The 12,445-nt window shown below is 41.9% G+C and overlaps 1 protein-coding gene across 1 annotated transcript in view; it reads left to right on the top strand.

Annotated features, from left to right (window-relative positions):
* The window catches only part of DEPTOR (DEP domain containing MTOR interacting protein), a gene marked incomplete at both ends in the record, with an annotated part of 76,439 nt that overhangs the window by 15,848 nt on the left and 48,146 nt on the right, over positions 1-12,445 (top strand). The window contains one exon of the mRNA XM_082014974.1: positions 11,614-11,792. Coding sequence (XP_081871100.1) covers positions 11,614-11,792 — 179 coding nt within the window. The remainder of the gene's footprint in view (positions 1-11,613; positions 11,793-12,445) is intronic.

The following is a 12,445-nucleotide window of genomic DNA, read 5'->3' as shown; positions in this document are numbered from 1 at the left end:
GGATTTCTCCCAGGCATTGGAGGAAAACATGCCGCTAGTTTGGAGTTGACTGTACGGTAATGACAGGCCAGTTAAATACCTATCCTTCCAATCAGCCACGTCAGGGCTATCGTGCGCTCGCAAGTAATTCCCTGTTGCAAAAGCAAGGAAGCATGCTCACAAATACGGACGTCACTTGTCATACTTACAGCTCCTGTGCTTTGGCAAGCACATGAAGAATGTCTGTGTATCTGCATACCCACTTTTAATAAAAGCCTTAATATAAACAGCAAATGTCTTAATATAGGCAGTACTTCAACTTTTCTTTTTTGCAGCTGACATGAAAAGGACTTCAGAAACCATGCTCTGGTATGGTGCATTCAAAGGATCAGCCTCTGATATTCTTCCTTCTGTAGTATTCCCAAGGTTGTTCATAGATATCAGTGTAAATCATGTAATTATAAAACATGGGACTGGAAGGTCTTCTGCAGAATATTACAACAGATAATCCTTTGGTATATTTATTACAGTTCTCTAAAAGTTAAATTTAAGTTCCTGCCTCAAGTAGCAATTAGAAAATTTTACCTCAAAACTGTGTCTAATTTTTACCTTAGGATCCCTCAGCATCACTTGAACAGCTTTTCTTGCGCTCTGCTTTTAACTCACCTGAAAGATTATAGACAACAATTCTGTTCCTCTCACTTTTTCTTTAGATAAGTCTAGACTCATATACAATGATGTGGACAACTGGATTTCCCATCATTTCTGGAAACATCTCAGTTAGTACAACCTAAGATTACCTTTGGGTTTTGTGTGGTCTCAGGCTGTTGATAGCCTGTAGTCAGTGAAAGTTTAACTACTGCACATTCAGCTATTTCTTACTCTCTTTTGCTCCAGCCTCCAAGTTCTCAGTTTTCAGCAGAGCATTTAGTTGTTAGTGCACAGCCTTGCATTTTATAGTCTTACCTGTTCCTCCATTTCTATTTTTGCACTGTGAAGGTCATCTACTAACAATTTAATTACCTCTAGGTGATCCATTCAAATGGATCATTACTTTCAGTGTTTAAAAATTTGCATCAGTTCCAGTTTTATTTTATAGTTTAGTGGTCAACCACTGCATTTCAATAGACTTCTGGAAGACAGTGGAAGGAACTCCCTCGAATCATGTCTTCTGTCAGTGTAACGTCCTGCGTATTGCGGTATTGCCAGCAGTAGGAGGTAAAAAAAAGCATGAATCAGTGCCAAAATACGGTAAGATTATTTTTTTATCTTAAGAAAATCAATACAAAGTGCCTTTTCTAGTCAGTATTTTTTCATTTACTGCTTTCACAGCTTCCTTCAAAATAAAAATAAAGCGCGATAATGCAGTTATACTAAACATGAAAAAAAGGAAGCTATTAATTTAGAGTGGGAGAGATAAACAAAATATGATGGTTTTAATACAACATACTGTATATTGAAAGAGTACTGCATCTATACTAATTTTAAGATGAACCTACATATTTGTTGGAAGTGAGTAAAGAGTCTTGAATCATAGCCTCAATATAAACTTGGGGTTGTTAACAATAGTACATAGCACTACGTATTTTATTACTCATTTTATTACCTGTCAGGTACTGGCTGTTTGTGCTTAATGACACTCATTATTGCACAGCATAGTAATTGGTTAAGAGTTTTGTGTAGAGATGGAACATAATTGCTAAAAGCAATTGAGATATTACTGCAGTATGACGTATTATTAATGATGAAGGTAGAAATGTTTTTTCTTGCTTTTAGCAGTGTTGCCAGGGACCACTGAAAGGAGTACACACAGTCAGTACCCCTCTGAGGAGCATAAAATATCGTGGAGAAGATCTCCTGCAGGCCTGCAGTGCTCAGGCTCTCTCTCAAGTGGCCATGCCTGGAAGGACTTTGAAATCAGGGGTTACCCAAAGTCATAAAATGTCGCAGCAAGACTATTTGTCACTCATTGACAGGGTGGGAGAAATATCACAACTGCACTTGAGATAAGGCATTTGGCTAATTTCAGTTCTCCCATGGATTTCTTGGGTTACCTCCGGCAGATAACGACACCTTTTACAGTTCGCAGTGCAAACCCGTTCAGTTCTGCAGTGCTTTGGTTGTTATGGATCTGCTCTTCCCCAAATGTCCTGAGAGATGGGTGGGTGGAAAGACCTCCTCATTTCTCAGGACGTCTGAAACTTGCTGCACGCAGTGCAAGAGCATAGCAAGGTCATACTCAGCTTTCCCCATGGATAAGTGTAAGAGGTGTCAGCCTTGGCACATAAGGGACCTCAGCCTGTAGGTTTTTTTGGCTCCCCTGCCCCCTTGGGATGCAACATGCATCCAAGAGGGTGGTTGTCTCACAGCAGGGCTTTCTGGCACCCACAGCCCCTTGTGTCCTCGCTGCAGCCCCTCTTCTTGACTTCAGTGATGCAGACTTGTAGTCCAGCATCCTATTCCCCAGTTCCCAGTCTGTCTTTCCAGGTTCCTGGATGGCCGTGCTAGCAGGAATAGCTGTAGCAGTAGGACTTGGGCTGTTTGACCCATATTTGCCCCGTGTAGCCCATGTAGCATTTCAAAGGAACATTCATCTCTCCCAGCCATGTTACTGAGATAGCAGGTCTGCGTTCCCTCACACAGATTTCATTGATTTTCACTGGCCTTCCACGAGACCTACACTGCTCCTTCAGTTTTCTATTTGTAAAATACTTCCTTTATTGAGAGTGATTTTCAGTATAAGTCCACGAGAGTTGGTGGGCTTTTGGCTACTGTGTTAGTCCAGTCAAGGAACATCTATAACAACAGTTGTCCTATGGTTTCTGGTCTACACTTTGAAATTTCTGTGGTTTATGGTAGAAATCTTCAGTTTAGGTTTGGGAAGACCTCCCCAAGAAAATTAGTCCCTGCAGTACCTAAGCCTAAGTATATCCTTGAAATGGAGACACCCAAGAATAATGTGAATAAAACCTAGTTGATGGACATAAGCAAAGATGGCTTATTCTTCCATGAAAAGTGCATCAGTTCTTTTGGGGATCCACATAGCAGTATATGTAGACCTTGACCTGCATGCATTTGTCCCATGTGTGCATCCCAGCTCATCCATACATGAGTGAGAAGCATAATTATATTTGAATTCCGTATAGAGGAGGAGAACTGTGAGTTCCTGAGTTCTGACAGCTTCAGTCCAGAAAGCAAGCAGCTGGAGCGAGACAGGCAGACTTCCACTTTCCTTATGACTGGGGGCAGGTGAAATAATAACGTGCCAGCATTTTGTGGTTTTGTCTTTGGCGCAGGCAGTTGGAAGTATTATTCCTGTTTGTTCACATTTTGATTAAAGGTGAAATGAAAGTGAAATGGCTTGGCAGGCGAGAGGGATTCACAGCTTCTTGTGGACTTGAGGAGAAAGTGTTGTTAGATCTGCAACCTTGCAAGATACACAGTTTTCCTGCTTCTTGAAAAAGAGAGGTGAAGAAATATTGTTCTGATTTGGTGATACTGTTAGACTACCCTCACACATGGGTATATCACAGCCCAAAGAGAAAAGTGGAGGGGAGTCAGCAGTCCACTGAGCACATTCCGTTCCCTTACAGAGTCAAGCCCTAGAAAAATGCCAACATAAATATTCCAAAACTTGATATAAATGAAAGTGATTTAACGATCCTATTTACATTCACTGTTTTACCAAATCAACAATGTGTTGTTTTAAGTGAAGACCAGATACAGGCTCAGATTATACATTGCTGAGGTTTAAAAATCCAAACGCTGGTTTTGCAAGTGGTCTCTAGTTTTATGACAGATCGATACAAACACACAGGTCTAATTTCCTCTGCAGCCTGGAGTACTCACAAGGGAGGCTGTGGGTCTGAATTTCTGGATTGAATTTGCGGGGTGAAAGAGTGACTCCAAGAGACATAATTTTGATTTCATCCTAGACCCTGAGCCGTGCCTGGGTCTGTTCCCCAGAGCTTGCTTTGACCCCCACCGGTGTTAGTAAGGCGTTACAAATATAGGAGATGTCCCTGTGCACGCGCGGTTGCAGGCTCAGTGACCTTATTACCTTCTGAATTTATAAAAAAGAACTGCATAAAAGAGGCAGCCCCAATGTTTCATTTAAAGGCACAGGAGCACTGGTGGACCATCACTTCTTTGGAAGCTTTAGGCTTTCCTCTGCAGTGCGCCGAGAGACGGTTTATCGGAAATCTCTCTCTGTCTCTGGCTCTGTGTTCTGGCATCTCCTCATGTTGACTAGATGGCTGCGGGCAAAAGTGTGGACGTAAACACAATGATGAGAACCAATATCAGGAGCTGCTTTGAAGACACCCTTTCTAACCCTATTTCAGATGTAAGATTCCTTCTCTGCCACAGCTATCAACACAGAAATGTCTTCATCCTATTTCCAGTATGACCCTGTATTTCAAAGGGTATTTTAGCTCCTATGAATATCAAGTAACAGAACTAAGTGAGTGCAGAGCTGAAGCATAAATAGAAAGAGGAACAGGCAGCAGAGAACTGCTGACACTTCAACTGAGACTTGTCTGCTTGTCCCAGCAATACACACTGCATTTGCAGAGTACCTTCACGATCGCCTTTGTGTACAAAGTTTATATCGGCACTGACCTATTTTTTTTTCTTTTTTTTTTTTTTTGCTGACAATGCAAAGGAAAAAGTTTATTGTAAAGGGCATTTCATGTAGTTCTGTATTTTCCTGGGTGTGTGTATATACACAAACACCGCCATATGCTCACTTATTTTTGTAATGAATTGGGTCTGCAGCTGACCTGTGAGTTTAACTTCCAGTTGGAATTATGCTTCTAAGTCACTGAGACACTTTGGAAAATGCTACCTCTTAGTAAGTATCTACCTGTAGACAGGTCATACACTTGCTTTCAGAAAAGAACCAAACTTTGTGACCTCTGGGAGGATACAAAACTGTTCCATTTCCAAGAGAAAGGGGCAATTCTACCTGCCAGCGGAGCACCTGTGATGTCCCTTGAGAAAAGGTTCAGAAAACTCATGCTCTTTAGCCACCACGCATTGTCCTCATCTTTGGCAAGATATCTTTTTCTGTGCATATATTTTTGTCACAAAGGACACTGTGGCTTGCTTTATTTGAAAATAAGTAAATCCTTCTCTGATAGAAGTTCCAAAGATACAAAACCTGTGGATGAATTTTAAGATGGCAGAAACCACCTGCAATGCTTTTCCCTTTGCATATCTCTATTCATTTTCAAGGGAGCTGATATGGCTTTGTTCAGGGTTTACCTTAAGGTGATAAAACTACAGAAGTTCAGTGCATCTCGGCTGGCAGTGCTTGAGCTGGGCTGCGCAGACACAGTCGCTGAAACCGAGAGCATATGCTAAAGCGAGGTGTAACGCGGCAGTAACTCATGACCCTGCTGGAACTCATCGGCAGTGGTTGAGCACTCTGGGGCAGGACATGCTTCATGCCATGACTGATTACATCAGTGTATATTGTTCAGTGACTAATAAATTCTTCTAAGAATCTCCATTTTAAATGGTCTCTTCACTGGTGTTTTGTTCTTCCATTAAAAAACAGAATTTTAATAAAAAATTTTTAAAAAATTTAACCAAGGGATCAGGCCCAGCCAGTTCATGAAGTTCATGAAAGGCAGGTCCTGCTTGACCAACCTGATTTCCTTCTATGACCAGGTGACCCGCCTAGTGGATGAGGGGAAGGCTGTGGATGTTGTCTACCTGCGCTTTAGTAGAGCCTTTGACAGCGTCTCCCACAGCATTCTCCTGGAGAAACTGGCGACTCGTGGCTTAGACAGGTTTACTCTTCGCTGGGTAAAGAACTGGCTGGATGGCCAAGCCCAGAGAGTTGTGGTGAATGGCGTTAAATCCATCTGGCATCTGGTCACAATCGGTGTTCCCCAGGGCTCGGTTCTGGGGCCGGTCTTGTTGAGTATCTTTATTGACGATCTGGATGAGGGGATCGAGTGCTCCCTCAGTAAGTTTGCAGATGACACCAAGTTGGGTGGGAGTGTTGATCTGCTGAAGGGCAGGAGGCCTCTGCAGAGGGATCTGGACAGGCTGGATTGATGGGCGGAGGTCAACTGTACAAGATTTAACAAGACCAAGTGCCGCGTCCTGCGTTTTGGTCACAACAACCCCATGCAACGCTACAGGCTTGGGGAGGAGTGGCTGGAGAGCTGCCCGATGGAAAAGCACCTGGGGGTGCTGGTTGACAGCCGGCTGAACATGAGCCAGCAGTGTGCCCAGGTGGCCAAGAAGGCCAACAGCGTCCTGGCCTGTATCAGAAATAGCGTGGCCAGCAGGAGTAGGGAAGTGATTGTGCCCCTGTACTCGGCACTGGTGAGGCCGCACCTTGAATACTGTGTTCACTTTTGGGCTCCTCACTACAAGAAGGATGCTGAAGTGCTTGAGTGTGCCCAAAGAAGGGCAACGAAGCTGGTGAGGGGTCTGGAGAACAAGCCTTATGAGGAGTGGCTGAGGGAACTGGGATTGTTCAGTCGGGAGAAGAGGAGGCTGAGGGGAGACCTTATCGCTCTCTACAACTACCTGAAAGGGGGTTGTGGTGAGGTGGGTGTTGGTCTCTTCTCCCAAGTAACTAGTGATAGGACGAGAGGAAATGGCCTCAAGTTGCGCCAGGGCAAGTTTAGACTTAGTATTAGGAAAAATTTCTTTACTGAGAGAGTGGTCAAGCATTGGCACAGGCTGCCCAAGGAGGTGGTGGAGTCACCATCTCTGGAAGTGTTCAAAAAACGTGTGGACGTGGCACTTCAGGACATGGTTTAGTGGGCATGGTGGTGTTGGGTTGATGGTTGGACTTGATCTTAAAGGTGTTTTCCAACCTTAATGATTCTGTGATTCTGTGAAAAAAGTCATTCTATAATGATGTTTTCTGTGATATATATATAATATTATGCGCATATATAACATACATCATATATAATGTTCTATGGTATATATAAATATATCATATTTAATACAAATTATATATACCATTTGTATATATGTGTATATTTAATATATATATAATTATGCATGCACATATATATACACATATATCATATGTGTGTATCGTTGCATCAGGAAGGTATCTCACTAGTTAAAAGAGGTGAATGAGTGGAGCACAGTATGAAAGTCTTCATATCATGTTGCCTATCATGTCAGGAACCAACCTGTTACCTGTACATTTTTGCTAGGATGAACATAGGGACTATATATAGGGTGTACTAGGGAATGGTAGATGAATTATTCAGAAAATTACCAAGAAGAGCAGGAGGCTTTTTGTCTTTTCATGCATAGAAATCAGGACTGGATGGTGTTCTGCAAGATTGATGTTAGCCAAGCACAAACTACTAGTCTTAATAGAAGGAAATAGCTGGGTGAGATATTTGGACCATGGTCCAGTTAGCGACATCATTACTGTCTTCAGCCAGTGTGCTGGCATTTTCTGGGGCATAAAAGGAAAGCTAGACTCTTATGCAGGCACTGCCTTTGCAAAATCCTTACCCATTGGTTTAGAAAAAGATGCAAGAGACTTCAAAATGCCTAATTTCCCTGGTGGAAAACAAAATGCAAGTTTCATGTAGCTGTGAGAGCGATTGTTTCCCAATTTGTGCCTGATTCTTCATTCCTAGGCAAAGATTTTGATTTTTTCCATTATCATGACTTTTCTGACAGTTAGCAAAGAAAATGCCTAACGGCCTCTCAACAAATAACGTTGTTCCTCATTAACTCTGAACACATTTACTGCAAAACAGGAGCAGAGTGTTCCAAGTTAGCCCAGTCCATGCTATGCAGGGGGAAGGCACTTCTATGTGGAGCAAGAATCCCTACATGTTTTAATTAGGAGCAACTCCTGTTTAGACAAGCCCCCAAGAAAACTGTTCTGGCATGCACACATGCAAATACAGACTGTCTTTATTTGTTGTAAGCATGAATAAGAGCCATGGATATAAATTTTTCAATATTAAAGGTTTGCATATGCCTGTTACAGTACACAGCAAATTACTCAAAAGCTTTCGTTCTCACGTTTTCTGCAGGTAGGGGAGACTGTGGCTCCAAGTGCCAAATCTGGTAGGTAACCTTGAATAATATAGGGAATTACATATGGATGATGTACTGGTGTAGACAAGATTTATTTCTGGTGTTAGGCTACCAAGTTGTAGAAAGAGGGACAACTTTTCAAAGGCTTGTTGAATCAAGGTGTCCCCCCATCAGCCCTTGTTGTTTGCTCTCTGTCTTCTCCCCCTTCTCCCCTCAAAGTGGTCAGGTTTGTTTGAGCTAACTCTCCAAGCAGCTCTTGAGAAAAACTTCTAGCAAGAGAAATGTGACTGGTGTCAAGTTAGGTCTTTTCCAGTCATCATGTGGACTAGCTGACGAAAAGTGATTTATGTTACTTAAAGGGAAAACATCAAGATCTTTTGGTCAGAAGTCTGCTGCCTAGTGCCAAGGGATAAAGAATTTACCGCTTCACTTGAGTATTGGTTCCAGTGTATAATTGCATTGACTGCTACATTTTTCCTCTTTTTGTCTCATTTGATTTGGCTCCTAACAAATATTTCTGAACACATTTTTAGAATTCCTGCCTAAAGTTTTGATTTGTAAACTGCAAGATATGCTCACTAACTACTTGAAGCTTTTGTAGTTGTAGTTTACACTAGATCCTATTTATTGAGCTACTTATCCTCCATACAGTTTGATTTTTAGCATGTTTGTAGAGGTGAGGGAGCCCTGACAGAGAGAAAAGCATACACCAGGGAGAAAATCTGAACTCCCTTTCTGTTCTTTATTCCAAATAAATTAGCCTGGACATAATCCATTATGGATACAATTGTTACAGACTGCAGAAAAAGTTCCCACTTCCATTTGGAAATTGTGGATAAATTCGTTTTTTCTGGTTCTCTGAGGCTTATGTGGTCATGCTCTGTTTGACTTAATGATTTCGCAACCTCTTATTAACTTTGGAACCACTTCAGCAAGTGAGTGGAGATAATTAAGATAATGAGATTTCTATGAGTTTTATGAACAAAGGCAAAAAGGTATATAGTGAGACCCTATAAGTGCTCTGAGTGAGCAAAAAGGTTCTAGTGGGAACCCATGTCTTTTGACATGACAGAGAACTTGCAATATTTGTAAGCCCACCAACTTCAGGAAAGCCTTCAGTCAGAATTTAAGACATAAATACTCAGTTCTGGGGCTCTTTGGCTACTGGCCTGTTTGTGGAATACCAGACCAGTCCTGGCACACTGTTACGTGGTGTTTGGACAAAGAATTTCATAGAAGGGGGCTTCCCTCTTGTGTTAGATGTACTGCATCCATTTAGACTTACGCTGATGACTGAAAGGTGGGTTGAGCTGTCTGCATATGTATTTTCATATTTTTCATATTTTTGTTCTTGCAGATTATTGTGTGACCTAAAACTGGATAAACATTAACAGGACCTGGAGTATATATTAAATGTAAAGCTCAGCCAAACTTACTGATAATTGCATGTTCTGTAATTAAAACTGTGTAGGTTTTTCTTTCTAAGTATGGCAACAGCTGTTAGAGCACATCTGGAAAATATGTTTTAAGCAAAGGTATTTTAGCTCAGAGAATTTCACAATGCATGGGATATTTACCAGCACTTCTTTCCAGAATACTAATCTGATTTATCGGTGGTTTTAATATAAAAGTCTTCATCTTTTAATGACACTTGTTGTTGTGGTTTAGCCCCAGCCAACAACTAAGCACCGCGCAGCTGCTCACTTGTCTCCTCCCTGCCCAAGGTGGGATGGGGGAGAGAAGTGGAAAAAAACCCTCGTGGATTGAGATAAAAACAGTTTAATAGGACAGCAAAGGGAGAATTATTATTATTATTGATAAAGGAATATACAAGTGATGCCCAACGCAGCAATTTCTCACCACTCGCTGATCAACAGCCTGTCTCCGAGCAGCAATTCCCACTCCCCGGCCAACTCCAGTTTCTATACTGGGCATGACGTTATATGGTGGGGAGTATCCCTTTGGCCAGGCTGGGTCAGCTGTCCTGACTGTGCCCCCTCCCAGCTGCTTTTGCACCTCCCCGCTGGCAGAGCATGGGGAGCTGAAAAGTCCTTGACTGAGTATAAGCACCACAACTGCTCAGCAACAACCAAAACCATCAGTGTGTTATCAACATTATTCTCATATTGAATCCAAAACACAGCAATATAACAACTATTAGGAAGAAAATTAACTCTATCCATCCTGGCTGAAATCAGGACATTTGCAAAGCAGATTTTGAATTCGTATCACAGATTGGGCATTCCAGTGTAGTTCAAAGCTAAATGCTGCAAAACAAAAACATTCCTTTGCTACTATTTTTAGGTAGAAGCCTACATAAGCCTTGTCTAATGCCCTAATAATATTTCTTCACTTATTTCAGCCAAATAGTTTCCCCTTCTTTGATTCTAAAGAGAAATAATTGTTTCACACTGGAATGACATTGAGAGGAAAATTGGTCTCATGGCTGACTCCTGTTCTCTGCTTCTTGAGGCTCATGGTAATGCCCTTCTGCGCTATCTCCCCCTCCAGAAAATAGAGATAGTTGTACCTCCTATAATTATTCTATAATTTCTCAGGACTTCTTTGAAGTTAGTGAGACTGTTTACAAAGTAGGATCCTGGCCACTTCAAAATGAATGGCAATATTTCTCTTTGTGATAGGAGCCCAAGCGTTGTGTTTTCTATGCTTTCTTCAGAACTGTTATATAGACGTAGCACTACAAAACCAGAATTATTAAATGTATTAATTAAAATGGAAACAAGAAAGCAGAAAACTTTAAAAAACTTTAAAAAACCTCTATCCATTAATTTATTGATAATGGTTTTCATTTTGTTTATTTGGAAAAAAATGACTAAAAATAAAGATGCAGAACTCCAGAACCTTCACTAACAAGGCAATACTCTAATCAGGATCTTGCATTCCGACCCAAGTGTCTCAAAACCAGTCAACCAACTTGCTTTCAAGATGATGGGGGAGATTTTGCAGATAGATAGCATTTATCAACAGTTCCCCAAGTGAGAAATCAGTCTCCCTTTATTTAGAGTAGGAGGCAACTTTTTTATTCTAGATAACATTGAGTTGGAACAGCTTTGTGCTTGAATTTTAAATCATAAATGCTATGCTTGCTGTGCAGCTGGAGGCAAAATGCAGTTACCCAACCAAGAAAGAAACTACAACTAAAAAAATGCATGAGATTAAAAAAAGAAAAAAAACTACAGCAGTGATACCGCAAAGTAAGAGAGTAACATGGAACCTATTAGTGGTAATATGGGAAAATTAATTCCAAATTATTGACAGTTTAATTGGGCTACAGGAAACATTTTAATGGGCTTAGTATGCTGTACTGTTCTTCATTTTTTAATCTTTACCACCGGGCAGAAACCCAGTTTTTCCAAGTATGGGGTTTAAAGTTGTAGGAAATGGTTGCTGTGGGTTGTCTGGTGGTCAGACGCCAGCGCTGGACGTGTGACCGAGTCTCTTCCTCTTCCATCCAACGCCTGCAAAGCCCATCCTGTGAGCAGGGCTCGGGTGCCTCTGCTCCACTCTTGTCCCAGTCTTGCTAGTTACAGAGACTCTTTGCACACAATATTCACAAAGTCATTTGACCCTCAGGCTCCGACTGCATGAAGAAAAGGTCATTAAAGATCGGCGGCACCACCTCAAGACCTACCCGAACTGCTTCGTTGCCAAAGAGCTGATCGATTGGCTGATTGACCATAAAGAGGCCTCCGACCGAGAGACGGCAATTAAACTGGTGCAGAAATTATTGGATCACAGCATTATCCATCATGGTAAGTGCAATATTAGCTGCTAAAAAGTTCTACGCTAAATTTTATTGACTGCTGTGAGAAAAAAGGGAAATACCACTCCTGCTCTTCAGTGAAGTACAGGACAGGTAGGATCTTTTCCCTGCCGCAAAGGGAGCATCTCCCTTGAACTGTGCTGCTCCACAAGGTCCCCTGTGTCCTGAGGGACACGGAGAGAGGCTGAAGAGCTGTGGAGTGACGTTCCCCATGTCAGTACAGGGGGGAAAGTTACTGGAGACTGTACTGCTGCTTCCCTGCCTCCCGAGCAGCCCCAGCTGGATCCTGTCCCCTCTCTCCCAACTGCCCTCACCTCCGTGCTCCCCAGAGCACAGTTTTCCAGCTGAAAAACCCATCTGAAAAATCAGCCGGTAAAAAAAGGTCATTTTTCTCATGTGGATTAGTTCTCTGGCCCTGTTCCTCACACCAGCTGCACAAACATTTGTGCTGGTACAGCTGCAAGAAAGTTAGTGGTCCAACTGTGCCCTGATTAGTTTTCTTCTAAACTTGTTGTCTATTTGAGACCTGTTCCATTCAGCTTCTTGAGTAACAGTTTACTCTGATGAAAAGGAGATTTCCAATTCAGTGGTAGAATTTAGTTGCTTTTTGGTGCACAAAAGACTAGGAAGTACACAAAACAA

The sequence above is a fragment of the Phaethon aethereus genome (assembly GCF_964289735.1).
Source record: "Phaethon aethereus genome assembly, chromosome: 2".
In the NCBI taxonomy this organism is placed as follows: domain Eukaryota; kingdom Metazoa; phylum Chordata; class Aves; order Phaethontiformes; family Phaethontidae; genus Phaethon; species Phaethon aethereus.
This window is presented reverse-complemented; position numbering and strand designations above follow the sequence as displayed.